The sequence below is a fragment of the Stegastes partitus genome, unplaced genomic scaffold (genome assembly GCF_000690725.1).
Source record: "Stegastes partitus isolate 25-593 unplaced genomic scaffold, Stegastes_partitus-1.0.2 Scaffold426, whole genome shotgun sequence".
Taxonomy (NCBI): Eukaryota; Metazoa; Chordata; class Actinopteri; family Pomacentridae; genus Stegastes; species Stegastes partitus.
Window position 1 is genome coordinate 3,827 of NW_007578157.1, and position 22,501 is coordinate 26,327.

The window sequence follows — 22,501 nt, forward strand, 5'->3', positions numbered from 1 at the left end:
GGACTGATGGATTGACAGAGATCACATTACAGCAAAGTAATTCACTCCGCAGTGGCTACTTTGGAAACACATCCGTTCTAAAGAGCTGCAGCTTGCACATAAAAAAAATGAGAAATTTGCACATGGTAGCTTGGCATTGTGTGGCCACAGGGGAAGTATTCGTGGGGAATGAGGTGCTTTGTCTGATTGCACGCTTTACATTCAACCTAAATGTGAGCATTAGTGCCCGTCTTGATTCAGGCTGAGCAGTGTTGTGTGATAAGGCCGAAGAGGAATCACTGAAAAGGATTTGACAGGTAGGTGCTCTGTGTCAGGCCTTAAAAAGCCCTTTGTCCTTCCACGCAGATGCTGTTGTATAGTGTTTCATCATCTGCGGTTTCATTAAATCTGTTTGATCTGTCATCCGATACACCGTGGAGGGGAGTGAAGCCGGGAACATAAAAACACGAGTTTCATGTCAGTGAAAATAAATGGCAGGACTTCAAGTCGACACTGTAAAATCAACATCAGGGAGGAGAAAAAAGAATTACGATCTATGAAATACATTCCTCTCTTTGGACGTGTGGGTGGGTGGCGGAGCTTTTATCTGGTTTTCAAGGTAATTTGAAGCTTTTGACCTCCGAATGGTCAAGTGTCCTGTTGCATTCCCACTTCAGGTGTTCATTGTCTCTGTCTCTCAGCCGGTCTGTGTGACAGATCAACCCTCTATCTGTCGGCAAGGATGGTCGACAAAGATGAGAGACGTTTCCACTGTCTGGAGAAACGAGCAAAGAAGGACGGGTGAGTAAGAGAGGAGAGGGCAGCAAAGGGAATTACATTTCTGAGGAGCGAGATTCATTTTATCGGTATGTAGCCTGGGGCAGTTTTTAATGCATTAAGAACAACCAGTTATGTTATTACTGCGAGTTACAGGGAAATAACATTCTTAGAAGTTAATCATTTTTCAAATATGCACATAATTTATTTCATTTAAAAGGTCTGGATCCTTAAACTAATGAGTACTTCTTTGTAGCCTGCTGCTGCTGCTGCTATGTCTGTCAAGGTTTCTGTCTACTACGCACATGCAATTTACTGCAATAATGTGGCAGCTTTATCACTGTAAGACTATATTGTAGCTTGAATGTTTGGAACAATAGGTCCTTGATTTCAGACAGAAGTAGACCCAAGCAGGCTGATCATTTCTGCTCAACAAGCACCAATTTTGCCATCAAATTAAGCTAACATTAGTTCCATGAGTTGTTGTAAGCGGATGCCCAAGTGTAGAGGAACGACTAACAAGTGTTGCGCTGCCTGGTAACAAAATAGGTCGGAGTTGCAGGTGTGTCAACTTTCATGAATCCTAGAAATAACAGGAATGAGCTGCAAACACTATGGACAGATTAAAAGCTTTAAAACCCTCTTCTAAAATTAGTTGTGATCGAATTATGGGATTTAAACCAGACTTGATTTGTACAGTATCCTCCACTCCCACAGCTCCAGAGTAATCCTTAGATTCCCTCGTCTCAATGTTACAACACTCCAATGTGATAATAAACGAGCTACTTTCATTGCATGCATCATTAACGCACCTGCAGACAGTCTGGAGTTTCCTTCGACGTAGATGTAAGTAGCGGTCATTTCAGTGTGCAGCCCAGGAAGTCACTGACAGTAGCTTACACAGATTTACACATCTAATCATGTGAAGGACTTGAGCCAGTTGTGGATCGAGTTCTACACTGAGATCAATGTTATGACTAACACACTGTTGGCCTTTTGTGTGCTGCCAAATCAGCTCAGACTGACAGGTACAGGGACTCTATGCACCGAGATGTTTAAAGCAGATCTTTTAAGTACTCAAAGCTGCAAGCTGGAGGCGCTGCAGATCAGATTTGTTCTAGTAGATCCTCTAACACCCTGTCACAGGCTCACGGTTTGTCCCTTGTTGGATCACTCACCAGCACTGACCAACAAGCCTTGATGTTTCAGAGATGCTCTGACCCAGTCGGTAACAAATTGTCAAACTGTTCACAGGAGTGTGTGACAAAGTGACATTAATGGATCAACAAGACATGTTGTGCATAGAAGCAGACTTTTGAATGTCACAAAGCTACTTCTCCTATAACCTGCTAGATCACCGTGATGACTGATGCTGCACAGCTAACCTGGTCCAGATAAATTCATGTTAGTTTCAGATTTAAGTTGGCAGCCAAAACCACCCTATGATCTAAATTTACTCATTGAGTGTCCTGTGTAAATGATTGAAGTTCAGAGTTAAAGAACTCTATTGTGCAGCATTCTTGTTTGAAATAAAAAGACACTGAATGGTAGAAATAAATATATCGACAATTTAATGAACAATTATCTACCAGCATTTCTCTATTACCTTACCAAATTCGGCCAAAATGGCAAGGACCATATTGGGTGGTGCAACAAGTTGGGCCAGTGAACTACCAGGTGGTATTAGAGGTTTCAGGCTGAAACTTAAAGGTTGTACACATTTCCCACCTAAAACCGTGCATCCCAAAGAGCTGCAGGAAGTGTTCTGGAGATCCTGAATGAAGACTCTGATGAGGAGGACTTCTTGTATTTCTTCAACAACTCATGTCCCAAAAGAGGAAGGGCAAAAGAGTCTACAAGGGGACAAGAACATTATCTTGATGAAAGCATATCTGACTCAGACATCGAGCCCAGTTATAAATCCGGCACCCATTTATCCACCATGAATGTAATTCTGAAAAACCATACACCTTTAAATCAACTACAGCACTCTTGGTCGGCTTCCACTAAAGGGGGGGAGTCTAGCAACCACTGTCAAAACTATGTCACCGCCCACAGTCATTCAATAATCCAATCCCACCTTTCCAGGTAGCCCGCGAAGTTTTTAAACAAACCACTCGGAAAACATATTAACATACTTCTCAACTTACCGCAGCGTCTGATCGTTCGCAAAATCAGTCTACTGAAGCCGTTCGGTAGCAAAAGGATTCTCTTTGCCATGAGCCTGAAGAGGACTGACTGTTTCCTTGGAGTTCTCCAGGAGTTGCCGGTGTCAGTGGAGCTAAGGCCAAGGCTGCAATCCTGACTGGCCTCTGGTGTTGTGAGTACCGGTGTAAATACTGTATTCTCCTTCTTAAGTGGCTGCAGTGTGCTGAGAGCCGCTATTTGAGGGATGCAACATTTGAGTTCCTGTTTTGATTTTGTTTAAAGATCCGCGGTAAAACCCGAAACAGACTTCTGAGTGTATTTTGCGTTGTGGGGAAAACCTACTGGATTGGACTGAACTGTGGGGAAACCGGGGCAGATTATAACCCTGCTGTACTGAACTGAATTACAATTGCCCCCCCTCACACACGTTCATCCCTGTACATTGATCACTGGTTTGTTAGAACACCGCTGAATGCCGAATTGAGTTGTGGTCTGTCTGTTAGTTTGAATGTTGTTTGTTTTGTGCTGGAGTTCGTTCATTGTCTGGTTGCTTACCAGTCTTTTATGGTTTGACCATGTTACTTTGGTTCTACTTTCTTTATTTGGCACCCCACCTCCTGATTAAATCCAGTCAAACCTGCTATAAACTTTTAACTATGTTCCATGAATGTGTTTCTCATTCACCCATTTATACACCAATGATGGCAGGACTGCCAGGCAAGGGGCTTGCTTGCCAATGGGATAAACTTGGGGTTTAATGTCTTGGCCAAGGACACTTTGACCCGTGGAGTGGAGGGACCCCACATTGAACCACCAACCTCACGTTGTGTGGATAACCCTCTGTTCCACCTGAGCCACTGCCGCGTTCACGGCAGTATGCAGTCGACCATGCAGTCTTTCACTGGAACTAACACACCTGGTGATAACTGAGGAGCGACAACAGGTGATTCCACTGTAAAATGGCAGTAGACTGTACTAGTATGACCTCCTCCAACCTGCAAGGCCTGCAGTGATACTACGCGTATCCCTTCCTAGACAGTGAGTCCAAATCCTTAATTCCTAATAGAAAAGGTTGTCTGTTTGGACGGCAGCTCTAAGTCTTCACTTTTCTCCTCTACGTCTTGTTCCAGCTGAGAGACCCTGTCCGTCATATCTGCTGGACTGGTGCTGCTCGCAGGTCGTTACAGCTCAGAGGTCTGTCGGTGGGAAACGCCGGCGTTAATATCACGCTCCACAACACTCTCAATACCCCACAGCTTTTTGGAGAGCTTCACTTCATCCTCAGACAGTGCTGCAATACATGTGTTCCTCTTGCTTGCTCACTAAATATCGGTGTCAGCTGAGTGAAACACTTACCGGACTGAAATTTGAACACTCATACTTCTGAAGCTTGCGATTTCCATAGCTGCAAGTCCTGATTTTCTGATGACAGGCTTGCTGTCAAGCTTGAGGCTAAAATTTCTGCCCAGTATCTTTCCTCTAGGTGTCTTTAAACGTGCTGCTCTCAGTGTAATCTTTGTGCAGAAACAATTGTCACGCTTGAGTTCCAATTGCTTGAACCGCAGAGCACCTGGTCCCTTTAGTAATCATGTTAAGGCTAATTGAACACAGTTATAATTACAGCAGAATTTTTCAGTCTGTTTCTATTTTGCACAGTCCATTTCCTGCCTTGGATCGATCTGCTTTCTTACTCCCAGTGGTACTGACAACTGTCTCTGAAAGCGTACGGTCGCTAACAGATTCAAAAAGCAGGTAAACACTGCTTCATGACCCCCCTCTCTCTCTCCTCTGAGTAAACACCAGCAAACCATGTATCAAGTAAAAGCATAGAGATCATAGGAACAGAGACATCGTTTCTTCTGCCAGAAATGGAATTTTACAGAAAACCTCAGTTGGGATCCTTTGGAAGGATGGGAGGATGATACAGTATGTCAAGGTAGTGTCAGTCTCACTTCAGTTCTTTTCTCCTGATAGCTGAGGTCAGTTCATGTAGATACTTTCATCTGCCATCATTCAGGCTTAAACATCTCTGTGATTTACAAAAATGATGAATAACTGTGGCGATACATGGAATTCCAGCAACAGCTCTTGGCAATATTCCTTGTAATGATCGTCCACTAAAACACACTCACCAGATTTTATTTATTTTTAAACTGATAAAAAAGTAGGTATTTGAGATAGTAAAGAACTTGTATATTGTGTTTACCCACATTCTGTTTAGATTTGTTTGAAGATGTGATACAGTTTAGCATGAAATACGGACACAAATATGGGGACTGAAAACTTAGTCAGAGGACTGGCTCTTGTTTCTACGTTTATAAATCCCACAAAAACATCCCTTTTATGTGAATTTATCTCAGGTATTTGATATTGTTACTGGTGGGAACTCTTTGTGGGAAAAAGGAGTGACACCATAAAGAGCCCATATGATGCAGATTTACAGCTTTATCATTTTAGTAGAAGAATCTGCTCAATGTTCAAAAAGCACACTATTTTTTCTCCTACTGTCATGCTTTTGTTGAGGTTTCTGACCTGCATGCAGAGTAACACTCAGGAGAAATGGAGTTTGGAAAAATGATGTTTATTCCAGAGGTTGGTAATGTGCAACGATGAGCTTGATTCAGGTAGAGACATCGATGTGGGTTTGTGGACGGCCGGGGCGGACAGGAGAACCCATGCAGCACAGGGAGAACACCCAAACTCCACGCAGAAAGACCCCAGGCCGAGATTCTAACCCAAGACCTTCCAGCTGTGAGGTGACGGTGCTAACCACTTTATCACTGTGCTGCCCCCAACAACATAATCCTTCCCTTGTTTCCAACCTGAAACACCGCATGTCTTTGTCCCCCAGTGTTCTGCTCGCCCATAGAGAGGATTAGATAAGTCTGCAGCTGTTGGTGGGATGCTGCCTCTCTGCAGGTTGGGTTCCTCCTTATCGTCCCCTCAGGTAGTTGCTGATGTTCAGGCCAGGCTGCAGCTGACAAATGAACAGAATCCTGCAGAGCCAATGTCATCTACAGGTTCATGTCAAATCCTGTCAGACTCCACCTGCTCGGTATGCGAGACTTATATTTGTTCTGGCTTGAAATGTCTGACTGTGCATCTGTCAGCATGTGTAGCTGTGTTTGAGGCTAATGTTTTGCTCATACGACATTCTACACAAGCATTTAATTGCTATAACTTTTATGTTTATCTTTTTATTCTTTCTCTTGTGGACTCTATTTATTAGATGAATTACTGTGCTGTGCTTCCTGCAGGGACTTAATGTTGATCTTTAATAGATACGTTTAGTTTTTTCTTGGCATCAGCGACATGGCAACGGTTTTATAGGCAGTCTACACGTCTTCATTCATCTTGTTACTTGCTTATTGCACTGTTGTGTTGTGTTTTTCTGATTTGTATCTTTGAACTTGTCCAGTATTGCTTTCACAGTTTCAGAATTGCTTCAAAGGCCAAATGCTGTCTTCAAGATTTACTCAAAGTGTGTTTAAATCATCACTGCGTAGTCATGCCTCTGCAGATTTCTATCATTGATTGGAAACTCTTGACAGCAACAACAGTTAATTACAAATGTGGGAGATCAACAATTGCTTCTGTCCATCATGTTCATTTTGACTCATGCAGAACCACAGCTTTCTGGCAACATGCTGATTTGACTCTGATTAATTTCCTTTAAATAATTTATTTAAAATTAAGTAGGTGAGATGGAATATTATTATAAAGTATGAGATGGTTTCTCCTTTGAAATATTTATGCATAAAAATCCAAAAAGTACATTTTAAACCTGAGGTAAAGCATGAAAGCCTCTCACGCTATTTCTGATTAATGAAGTGCCTAATGCAAAACAAAAACCTTTGATAAATCATAAATACATGTAGAAAACCAAAGTCAAGTGAAACTTCAGGAGAGTCCATGGAAGATGAACAACGGGATTAAGAAAGGTGTTGTCTGTAGACCTGTAATATTAGAATATTCCAAGGATGAGCCAGAGGAAGCATGTGTACTCATATCACTTTCATAGACTGTTGTTTTGTCTTCTCTTGTGTGACCTTGCTTTATAAATCTAGCCTCATAAGTAACACCTTGAGGCTGTGTTTGTTTTCATTACAAGGGTGACTGGGCAGAGACGCTGCTCTCAGCCTGACAAAACCTTCACATTCCAGAATATTGTACAAAGGTCCAGTGCTACCTTAAACCTGAAATATTGGACTTCAGTAATATAATAATAATAAAAATAATAACTTGCTTAGCCAAAGGTGTGAATCTGAGCCTTAGCGCTGCTTTAGGTACCTGAATGTCAGCAGTCAAACTCTTCCTTCCATCCAATCCATGATGAGACAGGCCTTCGTCTCCATGTGACCCTGAACAGGAGTAAGTAGGTTTGGAAAGTGGATGAATAATACAACTAAGGCTATGTTGAGGTTCTTTCAGGAGCTTGCAGCAATGGAGACACTGAATATTTTTCCAGCCAAATGACCTGCCAAAAGACTCCAGCAGCAGATGCTGTGAATAAAAAGTTAGAGGAAAAGTGCATTGATCACTTGGCTGACTCCATTTGGCTTGCAAAATAAATAAGAGCATGTGGAAAAAAAAATGGGGACAGGAGATTGTAGAGAGGTTCAGGAACAGCTGCAAAGCAAAATGATTCATTTCCTTTCGTAGCAAATTAAAGCATCATATCGAGAGTGGGAGCTGGTTAGGCCACACTGCCTGGTAAACCGTACTCCTTCATCTCCTGACACTGCAAAAATAATTTGCCGGGGTAGAATATGAGCACACTGGAAAAATTGAAAAATTATATTGATGCTATCTTCATATAAGTATAACTGTTTATACACAGGGAAGCCTTGCTGCGCTCACAGGCATTCTTTCAGCAGACATTACATACAGTTACACCTGGGAGCAGTCCAGCACAGCCGCACGCTCTCACTGTTTGCCCCTGAGCAAGTCCAATTATGATGACTGGCATGGTCACCATTATAAGCTCGATAAGAAATTTCATCATCTCATATCGACTGAACTCGACCATAAAGGACACTGAGGGAAAATAACTCCCATTTTCTTCCAATATTTAGCTGTCTCGTAGCTGTTGAACATTCCCCAGTTAAATGTTCTGTGTTCAAATGTTTACCGATGAATATTCCTTTGTGTCTAATTCCATATCAAACATGTGGAATGTAAATGAGCCAGCTAAAACTGTACACACTCCAACTGGAGGTAAAAGTGATAATAGAAGTGGATGAGAATTGTACGCATCAGCAAAGTCCCAGGTGTATCTGGATTCTCAGACCCAATGTGCCAATTACCGTCCCCAACCCCAAAGCGCAGCCCCTCTCATCTTGTCCTCTTCTTGTCTCAGCATTGGTTCACAACCAGTTTTGTTCTTCCAGAGCCCTGTCACATGAATGCAAGCAGCTTCATGGAAAACTGATTACTATTACAATATTCTTTTTAAGCTGTTTTTGTCCGGTTTTCTCTGGAACCAGTTTGAATTCTCTCCCATTTATTACTTTTAGCTATCTATTGTACGATGGCTCCATTAACTTTCATTTAATTCATTTCAACAGTCCACTAATTTCTGATTCTTCACAGATTTGTGTCATTTATCTTTAAATGCAATCAAGGATTTCAACCTCTTAATGCTTTTTGCTTATTCAGTCATTTATCCATGAGGCTAAATTTAGCTAGTTATTTCAAGCACTTATTCATTACTGTTTTTTTAATAACCAACTGGTCTTTAACTTAAGGTGACTGTTTCCAACACTTATCTAAAACAACTTTTGCACAATGTCTTCAAACATTTATCCATCAACCAGGGTAACTACCACAATTGTTTATTAGTTACTTTTATATTATTATATTTATAAGTCATAGTAGGCAGGTTTTGCCACTTGGCAGTCATCTTGGTAAGGCCCTTGGACAGTTGTTTTTGTGCAAACAAGACCAGGATCTTATGTAAATAATGGGAAGGGAGCCTTATTTGCAACAATCAAGTCTGACAAAAACCTCCTTAATGGTTTGGTGACTTTGCCCACAAAACAGGGTTTAAAGGGCATTTCCCCAAAAAAGTTTTACTTTATTATGTGAGTGCACAGTTTCATCACACCTTGCTGTTGTCAGTAAGACAACAGTCGGCTTTTAAGGTTGAGGGTTGAGACATGTGTCATACAACTGCCACCTTTGGTGTTGTGGAATTCTCCAATAGGATTCTTTTAGTGGCAAGTCTGACCTTTGTTTTCAATCAGCATTCTCTTCTTGATTCATTTTAAATTTACTTTCATATTTTGTCTCCTATATGCATCCTATAGTTTTTTTTCCCCCAGAAAACCTACAATAAATCTATGAAAGAATAAAAAATGATTGTTTTTGTGACAGACTCATCAGAGGAAATTAAGAGTTAAAGGTGTCATTGGAAACTGCCATGATAAACGTGATCTCTACAAGTTTATGTAAAGTTTTATTCCTGACTGCATGCAACTATTTGAACCGCTTATGCAAACTATGTGTGCAATGTGTTTTTCATACTTTCCGACTTACACCACAACTTTTCCAGCTACCCTCCTTAACAATTGTAGAAGTACTCCCTGGGGTATAAGTCATCAGCTATCTCATTGACTGAAAGGATGCTACCGTGCGAGTTGAAGAAACAGAAAGGGCTTAATTTCAAATGAAGAGCTTGATGCCCCGTCGGGAGCTCGCAGTACTGGACTCAGTGGTCTAAAATCTAATGCTTCTTTAGACTTAATTATTGCTTGACAAATAAAAGAAAGAAAGAAGTTGTGATGAAGGAATTCTGTGTCTGTTTGTGTGTGTGGATGTGTTTCCGTGTGAGTGTGACTGCATGAGAGAGCCTAAATATGTGAGCATGCATCTGTTTACATATTAATGGCCAAAAAGATTTCAATATCAAAGTGAAGCGGATGTCTGGATAAATGAGGCAATTATTTTCACAGATTCCACTGAGACTCATTTGCATTATATGCTAACTAGGGCTAACAGCAGGTAAGAAAGGAATGAATACCAACAGTAGATGCAATCTGACACAGTAACTTAATTCTGTTCCCTTGATAGGTTTGGAGAAGAGGAATATATTTAAACATTGTCAGGAAAGCCAAGATATATTGTGTATTAAGTTGAAGACGAACATGTTTCTGAAGGACGTTAAACATGATAGATGGCTGGAAATAAATGGTACCAAACTGAAGCTGCATTGTCCAATCCTTGATAGCGAGACTGGCTCTTTATAATGACAAAAGGGTTTTGGTTTTACAGCCTACATATTTAGCGTTTTGACTCAATGTTCTTGTAAACGAGACAACTTGACTTTAGTTGCTGCAGTTGCAGCAGATAGCTCCTGTTGTTTAGCAATTTAGTTTTAAAAAAACAAAACTGCACCACCTATGCATCACCAAACACTAGTGTGACAAACTGGCTATTGATCAGAGGGGAAGTTTAGTTGGTGAAGTGCCAGTACTTGGTGCAAACCCAAAAAGAAAAAGAAAAAAAGTGGTTGCTATGATCACTAAAACAGTTTTATATAAATTGGTCAACCACAACATTAAAACACTAACAAGTGAAGTGAATAACATTGATCATCCCATTACAATGCAACGCTCTACTGAGAAACCTGGGGTCCTGGTATTCATGTGGATGTTACTTTAACCACCTAAATAGAAACTGCTGCTGACAGTGCACACCCTTATTGCAATGGGACTTCCTGGTGGTGGTGGCCTCCCCCAGCAGAAAAATGCACATATTGCCGCAATACTGCAAAAACCACTCCGACACAGCTCGAGGAACATAACCATAATAGGGGTTGACCTGACCTTCAAATTTTCCAGCTCCCAATCTGATCGTGCATCTGTCGGCTGTGTGGTACTTGTTCAATGCAGAAAAGCCATCCTGCAGCCTATAGGAACTCAAGGATCTTCTGCCAGACATCACAGAACTCCCCTAGACATCCTGTGTCCACAGTCTGAAAGCTGTTTTGTCGGCACAAGGGAGACCTACACAATATTAGACCAACGGTTGAGTTTCTGCTTGTCTTCAGAATAAGAGATGAAGGTACCCAACACCTTAATCGTCTCTTGAGTCACTTTTTAAATACATTTTCTTGCTGTTTTATGCTTACTTTTTACTTTAAACAGTATTTTGTTCTTCCTTATGTTTTTTTTCTATCCCATTCTTTGTTTTTGTTTACTTGCTTTTTGCTTGATCTTTCTTTTTTCCTCCCCTTGGAGAACTCTACAACTTTGTGAGGACTACGTAAATAGATCTTGCTTTTTATTTATTTGGAAAAAAATGTCCCTGAATTGTTGCAACATTCAGGACTACTGCTCTTTGGCCTGTCTGATCTGTGACCTCTACAAAAGTAGAACAAGTTGACAGTCAACTTGATGGTCTCCTTTCTTAACTGAGATAACTTGTTCTACACAACAAATGGGCAGCAGACAGCATCTCCTTGTTTAACACAGGAATCCATTTATGATTTAACAACAGTAAGAAAAAAGTAGTCGTTTTCAATCAGCAGTAGCATTGGGTTTCATAACATTAAGTGCTAACTCTCTACCTCCTTGCATTTTTCCACTGTGGCTTATTCTTAATCCAGGAAGCCTTCTCTTCTTCGCTTTTGCTCACTGAGGTTTGACTCTCCCTCCAGAGCAGTTCTGCCTCTGACAGCGTTAGCATGACTAAAACACCAATCTGCAGTACAGAAACCTGTACAATTAGGTTAATTTAGACAGACAGATTTGATATGAACCCAGAATTACATACTGCCTCTGCACCTTCACATCAAGCTGCAGCCTACATCCTTCTGTCACCAGGGACTAAGCTCGGCACTCAGCCCACAGGGAGCGAAGGAAACAAGCCAAGCATGCAGACAGTTTTGAAACTGGACTAAAAGCTTTTGTCAAATCACTGTGTAACTTTATTTGTAACCACACTGGTTTTATTTCTTTGAATGCAGATATTTTTTTGAGTTTCCTTTTCAATTTTTGTTTTAATAAAAAGCACATTTTCAATGAACTTCATGCAGAAAATATTCATTATGATAAAACATAGAAGCAACAATAGGTATAACACCAATAAAACATGTTTGTTTTCAAAGTAGAATAGGCAATATTTTCATGGTAATATTCAAAAGACGTCTCTGTGAGCCGGCTGAGATGAGACGATGCATTTTCACAATGTGCGAGAAATTACTTTTCTCACACCTCCAGTGCAGAGTGATTTTGCATTCTGTGTGATTGTAAGGCAATTTCATCAGATCTCTCAGATATGGCAACAAATAATCAAGAGAACAAATAGCATCAATCCAATTTTCAATTTTGCTTTTCGCAGGAGGAGAGGTTGGTGATGGCAGCGTTATGTTCCCAGCAATAGCACAGTGTCCTATTGAGAGAGAAAGACTTTCTCTTTGCATTTTCAGAGGCGCTTTTCTAACCCACAAGTGCTTCATTGAGAGGAAAAGCAAAGTCCTTGAGGAACCAAAGCTGGTAAGTGTGGAGGGATTCAGACAGATTGACATCGAAGGCAGAAAGACCACAAATGACTACCAAACTTTGAATCCCTGTAGTTTTTCTGTCAAAATTGTATTATTTGACTAATACACATTTTAAAAATGATTCCTTCAGATTTATCAAAGAACATCAAACATTTTCAGTTAGCCAACATCTTGGTTACAAGCATCCTCTATAAGTGTCCGATCTTTTTAGTTAATGTATAATTGCACAAGAAGAAGTGGGGGAGAATGGTTTCACCTTTCTGCTGTGGTGTAGAAGGTCACTCCAGGGTGTGTCAGTATAGTGTCTAATCACACTATAACCAGAATAACCAGAAAAAATCTTTGCATAATAAAACTAACCAAACAACCTGAACCAGCACAATCTTGATCAGGGTTACAAACTCACTTGTAAAAAAGAAAGTGCAGTCACTGACCGACTCGTGTGTTTTCCCTCACGGCTTCGGGCCACTTCATGCTTTGCATGTGCGCACACCAATAAGTGGACAGCAGATGCAATACAATAGGACTGCACCGACCTGCAAAGACGGTTACATTACATTGTATGTTGAGCACAGAGAAGCACATGGGGGAATTTCTATAGGATACAGCAGCTACTTACAGATGGAGCGGCAGCACCGTGTCAGTGAATATTCCTGAGGTGTGCCAAGCACTGTGAGCTGACATCGCACAGGGTTTCTGGAGAATGCAGAACTTCCCACGGTCTCTGGGCTCTGTTGATGGACAGCATGTACAAATTAAAGTACCTCTACAGTCCTGACATGCTGGGCAAACAAATGGTTCTTATAACAAATGTTTGGTACGTACAGAAAGATTCTTGGTTATCCACACTGTAATAAGAGCTGTAATTGAAATAGTTGCTGCAGGGCTTAGAAGGTGCTTTGAATTGTACATGCTTTCCATGGAGGGAGCCCAGACACAGTGGAATCCTGTGCTGTGTCTGCCCACTGTGCTTGGCACACCTCAGAGATAATCACATTGACATATTAAGTGCTACAGCCCAATCGGTAAGTAGCTGCCATATCCTGTAAAAAATACTCCATCTGTTTTTCTGTCTTTGACATGAGGGGCAATGTGGCCGTTTGGACAGACTGCTGTGATGCTATTGTAGTACGAACAGAGTCACAGACTTGGAAAGCATGTATTGACTTTTAGTGGTGTGGATCTTTTGCCTGACTTATTTCATAAGTCCCACATATACGTGTAACTACCATGAACCTTTTGCTGCTACAAAAGGAGCAGTGAGCACATTAGGCCTGGTATTGGGTTACTCTTTAAAATATTTGAAAATAGGTAGCTGTGCTCAGTAACACAGTGAAACATTTCAAGTTTTCTGAGGAACTCTCAGTAAGTCAAGATGTGCTTATGGGGAACTGCACGTACCCTTTTGCTAAAATCTTCCTCTGAACCCAATACCTTGCATTAGTTCCTTAAGTTTAGGTGTTGCAATTTTGCACGAAGGTACCTTGTTAATACTTTTCTCATTTTTTTTTGTCATTTTGCCATTATCATAAAAAATTCAAATAAAGTAGGACATAATGAGGTTCTCAGTTGTGTGGTGTAACCCTGTCACCTACAAAACACATTTATATTCACAGCAAACTGCAAATGTGCTTTGAAGGAAGCAGTGCAGGCTGCACTGTGTTTTCTTTCACCATAATGAGGAAGTTTTGCCAGTTAGTGAACCTGGCAAGAACCAACAATGTGGTTCATTTGTTTTCTACCAAATTACCCAAATTTCCTCAAAGTAAGTACGATTTATTAAACTTTGTCTTTTGGTTAAACTGTGGCAGCACTAGGTTAAGTTCAGAGAACAAATGTGATTTTGGTTCAGTACAAAAGAGGTCTTCATGTACACACATCTAAAAAACTGTTTTTAAGGTGCAAGACAAAACATGTAGTTGCAGGTTAGAAAAGGGGCTTCACACTTTTAGAGAATTAAATCACTAGATGAATAATTTAATCATCTTTTAAAGGATTTTTCCTTAAAGGCAACATCTTTTAGATTGAAATGTTGGTTTTAAAGAGAATGCTTTGAAAGATAATTAAATTACTAATTTGGAGCCTCAAGTGTCCAGATGATTGTCTGACATTTTGGTTTAATACAGCAAAAGTTCAGAGCTTTCATTGAGTAAACCTAACCTGAGGCAAACTGCTAATTCTGGTGTTTGAGTCCCGTGTTAGTCCTTTATGGCTCCATAGCAATTCATAAATGTCGCACTTCATTCATTCATTCTATCTAAAAGCACTACAAAGTAAATAGAATTTTTTAAAGGCAGGGTTGGATGGTATTACCACATTGTTCCAAGCTCAAAGTTATTACTGAAAGAAACTATAAAGTGTTACTAGGGTGGCAGTTCGACGCTATAAAAACATAAACATGAAGATAAAAAAATAAATTATTCCCCAGTTTTTATTTATAGCACATGTCTGCTGCAGATGTGTACATCTTCCTTTTTTTTTTCCTGTTTGGAGACAGCAGATCTTGCCATTACATAGTCCACTGGTTCCTCTGTGTGCTGCCAACTGGTGGGGCACTGAGATGTAACAGATGCTCAGTGTGTGTGTGTAAACCGCTGTCACTCCCACACTCCGTCCTCCCTCTGGGTTGATATTACCTGCTGTTTCTCGCTGCAGCTCTTCCTCTCATGTATCACTTCAGAGTCGTTGTTCTTCGCCATCCCTCCTTTCCTGCGTACGAACAGGTGCCTCCTCTCATTTCTGCTGCCAGCTATCATTCCTTACCCTGCATGCTTTGTTGAATATGATCATGCAGCAGCTTCATCAGTGCTGGCAGTACACTGTATCAGTGGGGAAATGAACCGGGCGCTGTGCGGCTCATTCTGGCTCAGCGCTAAGGTCTTGTTAGTGTTCATTTGAGGGGTACAGTAGAACTGGAAAATGGAGCCATGCAGAGTGGATTTGTGCCAAAATAAGCCTCTCTGCACCTGTATAATCATGCATATGCAAATTGTATGTAAATCTTACTTTTGCCCACATTATGCTTATTTCTTAGCTGAGGTGAGATTGTGATGGAGTCCCGAATGCTTTAAAATGTAAACTTCCCCAAATTACTGCCAGACATGTCATTTTAAGGAGTTTGGTTATTTACAATTGTCCTGCCAGACAAGCAATGAGTCCCTTACTTTGAATGTTTAAATACTTACCCCTAGTAGTGATCTGAACGGTATCCATCTCGTCTTGGAGGAAAGGCAGAAGTAGCGTAGCAATAGGGTACATCTAAAGACCTCTACAGGAGGAAGCTGGGGTGTTTCAGTCTGAGTGTTACAGTGCTAACCTGTACGCTTCAAGAATAGCTCAGGCAGGAGAGACTCAAATGACAGAAAAACTGAAATAGTGAATTTTTAGGATTTTTTTTTTTGTAATTTATGAGGCGGTGCAGTGTGGACAGACAGGAACTGTGAGGAAAGAGAGCTGGAAAATGACTCGCGGCAGAGAAACTGGGAACTCACTGCTGATGTCATTTGAATCCATGTGACGGACACCCTATGAACTCAGCTACTGGTTCACCCCAAAGAGTAATTCCATGATTTATTTACCATGGTGTCTGATTTAAACGTGTAAATGCTATGCCTTTGGGGATTAGAGTCCATTGTGATATCATAATTTTAAACCTTTTTCAACAAGGTAATGAAGGTTTCACATGTCCACTGAATGTGTATTTTAAGTTACAGCTCAAAATACAGCACAGATTGTTTATTCTAACATGTCTGAGTTTTAGCCCTGTTCCAAATGGGATCGCTCACTGGCTGTAACTTTTAATGCAACTGAGCAGGTGCTGCCCACAGCACTCTTTAGAACGGGACCGTGTCTTTTCTGCCATTGCCATAATCGCCCTGGCAAAAGGGAGGCAGAACCAATATGACTGGTAACGAAAACACAGGAGCCCACACCCAGCCCTTGATAGTTTCTTGACAACTGTTCCATAATTCCCGTAGAGCTCTGACCTGTGGGTATTCAATCAAAACTAGTGGTTGGACAAGTGAGGTGTGCAGTACCTCATCGATGTGTGACATTATCATCAATGATGGTGAGTTCAGTTCCTCAGATGATTTAGACTTAGATAAACTTAATTGATCCACAAGGGAAACTGTTTTCCCATTACAGTAGCACAAAATAAAATAAGTAATTATATAAGAATATACAAATAAAATAAAAATAAAAATAAGAAGTAAAAAAGCAAGCACAATCTTATTTTTTTTTTTGTTTGTTTGCAGGAAGTACATGATTATTCTTTTGTTCACTTTTGCAGTCAACAGCAGAACACTTGACATGCTTGTCTCAAAGCTAAGACATTTCAGACTTAGCAGAAGGTGCTATGGTGAAGAAATAAATGTATGAGGGTTGCAGCAATCTGACTCTGAAATGACAGCCGACAGCAACAGCTGACAACTGACTTAGACACAGAAGTTGTGGTAAAATGTGATTGGTTTTAACTGAGGAAAGATGCCTTCAGTTAGCTGATGTGATGAGGAACTAGCAATTAATGCATATGGATTCAAAAACTGGGGCAGCGATGGATGCTATTCATGGTGGCTTTGCAGGCCTGCACCGCCCGCTGAGCTCCACGCACTCAGAAAGCGCTACACTACAAGGGAGAGTTCAGTAAGGCTGAGCTTTATGCAAATATCCTCTGATGCTGTGCAGCAAACATCTAGACGACAGCCAATATTGAGTGATATTCTTGATTCCAGCAGAAACTGAAACACAAGGTTGTTATTCGACCTCTTTAAACTAAGCAACTTAAATGGAGAAAACATTGATCTGTTTTCCAATTCTCTACGGTGCATTTTTAACAAATTACCAAAACATAAAAATAATGATGCCTGGGAACAAATCAAAATGAGATATTACATGAATATAGTATACACAGTTCAGAAAAGAAAACTGTCCAGTTTCAGCAGTATGTAAATTAAGATAATCAACACAACACAGCCATGGAAATGCAGATTTAAGAGAGGCCAGGTTCTACCAATTACTTTTTATTTGTGTGTGATTGCACTGCAGGAAACAGAGTACAGTAACCTGCTAACAATAGAATTACTTCTTAGTAATTTCAGTCTTCTTACTGGCAGCATTTACATGCTATTGAAATGACACCTTTGTCACACAGTGACATTAAAGTGTACTCTGTGTGAATAAACTCTGCAGAAAATAAAACAAACCCTCTCAGCTGATTCTGATCCATATCACTGGGGATGTGATCTTTTGATTCCTCCATGTGTAAAGAACAAACATAAGTCACAAAGGATAGAAAAATCCATCTCTTTTGTACTGTGCCCTGCTCTAAAGAGACTGTGATCAAAAAGCAGCAGAAACACACGACCTTGGTAAGAAACAGCATGCAGCTGAGAGCAAAGATCAAAGATTGTGTGGGGGGAGCGCTAACAAGGCTAAGCTACTGCCACGCCCACTTGTGACCTTCACAGAAGTCCACTGCTGTTTGTAGGTCACTGGCACATTTGGTTTTGTGCTTTCACTATTTGTAGATGAATGACATTTGTGGAGATCAATGTAGATTAGATTAATTGATGGACACTTCTATTTGAAACATCTCACTCAGGGAAAATATGCTGAAATAGTACCTACATAATTTTTGCTGAGGCACCTTGTGCCAGACATTTCATTTCACCTTTCTCCAGCACATCAACATGACTGATGAGGTGTGCCAGAGCAGAATATTCATTATTCTGAGGTCTGACTAAATATTCTGATTCACTTAGTTTGAGAGCAGGTGACAGATTCTGCGGTTGTCAAAAGGTGTCTTTATTTGGCTAAAGCGCATTGCAGTATGAGGTTAAAATCCAACCTTTGCTCTTTGATTCTCTTCAATCAACTTTCTTGTCTGGAATTATTTGCAGACAAGAGAGTGGAATAAATGGAACAATTTCCTATCAGGCCACAACATTGAGAGGGATAATTTAAAGTATTTCTACCTTGAAACTACAAAACACAGAGCTTTGGGGTACCAAACCTTAGGAACCAGTCCTGTCAGCTTTCAGGATGGGACTACTTCCTCTATCATTATTCTTCTTCAGAATTCCAGGTTGAAACATGTTTGAATTACTCCAAGATGATTACCTGTTACTGTGTAGCTTACAGTAGTTTTACAGTGTTTGAGCAGATTGATGGGTGAGCTGGTGTGCTTGAGCTGCAGTGTGTCACAGAGGGATGAGTGGAGAGAGACTGCAGAGATTTGCATATTTCAAAGGAGAGTGTAGTGTTCAATTAATTTCTATTTTCATGCAGAAAGGGATAATTTTCAGCTTCAAAGTATGTAATTGTGGCACACAGAAAGGAGCTTTTAAGGATTTAATCAACGATCAGGGAGGGACCATGAAGTTACATCTCCCCCAGAAAAGCCAAGGACAACAACTTAGTGTCTAAAGAGTTTTATTTGGGGTGACTTTGGTTTTTTTTTTTTTTTAAGTGGCCTTGGCCTTTTAAAGTGAGTAGTGTAGTTGTACTAGTAACCTTTTATTGAGAGGAGTATGTATTGAGTCTAGTTTTTATTAAAAACCGTGTACTTAGACATCATTTTTGATCATTTCTAATAAATGAATGCTGAATAAATGTGTACTTTCAACATTTACCGAATTATTCCACTTGATCCACACAAAGCATCTAGAACTGTAAAAATGAAAGTGTGTCAGATATTCTTTGAACTGCCAACTAACACTAAGGACTTTCCATTAATAACAAGTGGAACAGTCATTATTATTTTAATCACTACTGACTACGGGCCTAGTCCTTGATAAAGTACCTAATTTAGTGTTTTCTTCAGTTTTACACGACCAGCATTGTTGTTCTTGACCCATTGCAGAACCCTCGTTGGTACAGTAACTTAGTAGGCTTCCGAGTAGCAGGACAACCTGTGGGTCAGTCATTCTGCTTAGATACTTAAGTTCCCCTGCTTCCTTACAAATGTGAGTTCGCTACACTTTGGTTGATTAATTAGTTCAAAGTCACCTTATGGGTTGTGTTATGAAACAATTTAAGGGAACTTCAGAAAACAAACTGAGATATTAGGTCGACTCAACTCGTCACACTGACAATGGTGATTGACAAGCAAAGTTCCTTTTACATTTTGTAACTTTAAAGAGTTTCTTTCTTATTTGAAATTAATGTAAGGAAAATATAGGGACCAAATTCAGTGATAAACTTTGCCATAGTTAGAATCAATTCTGATTATAATGAAAATGAATAAGCATTACTTAATTCACTAAACACACACAGCAAGTTTCCAACATGTCACCTTTTGTCAAACTACCGTTTAGTTTTGTACCTTACAAACTTAATTGAATGAGTTGAGCAAACTCTGAGTTGTTCATTCATTCAACTCATTATTTTAAGTTAAAAAAGTTAAAGTTTTAAGTGGTTTGACGATAAAGATTTTTAAAAAAACTTAAATAGAAATGAGCAGGACTCGTATTATTTTACATAACGTTATGTAAACTAGAAACATACGTTGAGTTGACTAAACATATGATGTTGTACAGTGACCTTACCAAGTGGATGTAATAACATTTTTTGAGACCAATCTAATGTAATCATTATCTTTTTAGGTTTGCATTGCTTAAATGTGCATAAAGTACATTATTCAGATCCTGAGGGTGGGAGGACTATTCTTTTTCTGATGTGTGTTTAACATAATTAACTTACACAGAGAAAGGGTCCACAATTTCATTTAAAGCAAAGCGAACACTGACAAAATGATGTATTAAAGAGTGACATTACTGGGGACAGACATACAGTGGAAAAGAAGGCACCTATAGAAACTCAGCATCACTGCAGTGTCCCCATTTGAAACTGCTGCCCAAGCAGAGATGTGTAGTTTAAAATGTAGTTTGCACAGTGTAACTTCACTTGGATGTTTGACCTCTGCTGTGCAGAATGATGTATGTGCAGAATGATGTATGTGCACACTTTGACACCAGAAGGCTGTGAGAAGGCACATTCATCTGCTGAAGGAGGGGAAGGTTTCTCTATGCTCACCTTAAATCTCTCCTGTGCGTACAAGCATGATTTTATAACGTCACAACTTCTTTTGAAATCAGTCATACTTCAGAAACTTAAAACTTTGTGTCCAGAAGTAGACATATTGCCTCTAGTAGTTAAAGAAAACACAAGTGTATATTTATAGATTCCTGATATTCAGTATTTGATCTTCCAAATATACTGATCAGATACAGTATAAGAGTCACAAACTAAGACAATCACATTTGAGCAACTCTGAAGTGTAAGGGTAAAGTACAAGGTCAGCCTAAATTGTAGAATGTGATTGTGCTTGGTTGTCTGTCTCTCCGTGTTGCCTTATGATACACTGACCTGTCCAGGTGAACCCTGCCTTCACCCTGAGTCAGCTGGGATAGGCTCCCACCCCCTGCGACCCTACAGCAGATAAAGCGGTGTATAGATAATTTTTAATTTTCAATAAGGAAGACGGAGAAGATATAGCTGTTGATCATTTTTAAAGGGACGGCACAGTGTGAGGTGGTTAGCACTGTTGCAACTATAAGGTCGTGGGTTCGAATCTCGGCCTGAGGTCTTTCTCTTTGGAGTTTGCATGTTGTCCCTGCGCATTGTGGGTTCTCTCCAGGTTCTCCAGCTTCCTCCCTCAATCCAAAACCATGTTGAGGTTAACTGCTGATTCTAAATTGTCCGTAGGTATGAATGTGAGTGTGCTTGGTTGTCTCTCTCTATAGCCCTGTGATAGACTGGTGACCTGTCCAGGTGAACCCTGGGATAGACTCCAGCCCCTTCATGACCCTACAGAGGACAAAGCAGTGCATAAAGGATGGATGGACTTATTTTAAACAGCAGAAAGAATGACTCATTATTATTCATAGTATTCAGGTATTACTCTGGTCCTCTGCTTGCTTATCCACTGATGGATTACTAAACTGGTGTAACAGGCACAGACTCTGGGGCACTGTTTGGGCCCCACTGGGCTTCACCTCATTAGCATCCCTGAAAGAGACACACTTGCTACAAACAGGCTGCAAAGTGCTGCAAAACAACTACAATAACAGAGCAGCTGTTGCTCCTGGGAAATGTGGGCACAGAGGGGATCCACTGGCTCATAATGTGCCCAACAGTGAGCCTCTGCATCCGTTTTTTTACTCAAAGAAATGTGACAGGTGCATTGCTTTTATTTGATTGTGACCAGCAGCTGCCTTAAGAGCATGCTGCCAGTGCTGCGCTGTAGTGAAACTAAACTGGGACTCCCTCCAGGAACTCTGAGCCTCTTCAGGATCTCAGTGAGGGAGGTGGTGCGCCTGGACTCGGACATGCGACAGTCTCGTAAAAGCCCTCCCCCCTCTTTTTCCTCGCTCCATTCTTTTTCCCTCCATCACTTGACGGAGGGCAGGCGGCGTGAGAGCATCCTCCTCCTCCCCACCGGGTACCGGCCACAGCAGGGGCTACCGCAGCGCAGCGCGCCGGAGCGGAGCTGGAGGAGAGCAGAGGAGAGAAGCCAACAGGAGAGGAGAAGAAGAAGAGGAGGAGGAGGAGGAGGAGGAGGAAGAAGAAGGACGGACTGTCTCCCCTCAGACAGGCGGGATTATACTTTGCAGCATCCCGGCGCTCCAACATGCCTCTGGGGAGTAAAAGGCTCGCTGGGATTAGTGCGCTGATCGGCTGCTTGCTGCTCGGCTCCTGTGGGACAGCTGGAGAAGGTGAGCGGCTCCGTGCGCTCCTGGCGCCGCCGGAGGGGATGCTGAGTGTGTTGTTGTGTTGAAAGAGACCCCTGTGGTTTATTATTGCACTCAGCGAGACATCACTCAGCCGTGAGGGTACTGACTAACAGTGGAGGGCTTGACTGGTTGGAACACCCGAGTTTGAAGTGTCCACACTGATAAATCTGCTAATTAGGACTGAAAAATAAAATAAAAGTTCCCTCTTAATCCTCATATATTTTGATGATTAATTCGTGAGCAGCTGATAAAAGTTACTTTTTAATGAGCAAGATTTAACGAGTTCATTGACATGTTTGATGTTTAATTTGCTGATTATTTTCGGGGTTAATCATAGTCAATAATGTGTCCAAAACTG

The 22,501-nt window shown here is 40.8% G+C and overlaps 1 protein-coding gene across 1 annotated transcript in view; it reads left to right on the forward strand.

The window, feature by feature from the left end:
* Positions 1 to 721: 721 nt before the first annotated feature.
* Positions 722 to 22,501, forward strand: part of LOC103360327 (contactin-associated protein-like 4) — a 164,656-nt gene continuing 142,876 nt past the window's right edge. The window contains exons 1-2 of the mRNA XM_008286033.1: positions 722 to 780; positions 21,621 to 21,751. Coding sequence (XP_008284255.1) covers positions 722 to 780; positions 21,621 to 21,751 — 190 coding nt within the window. The remainder of the gene's footprint in view (positions 781 to 21,620; positions 21,752 to 22,501) is intronic.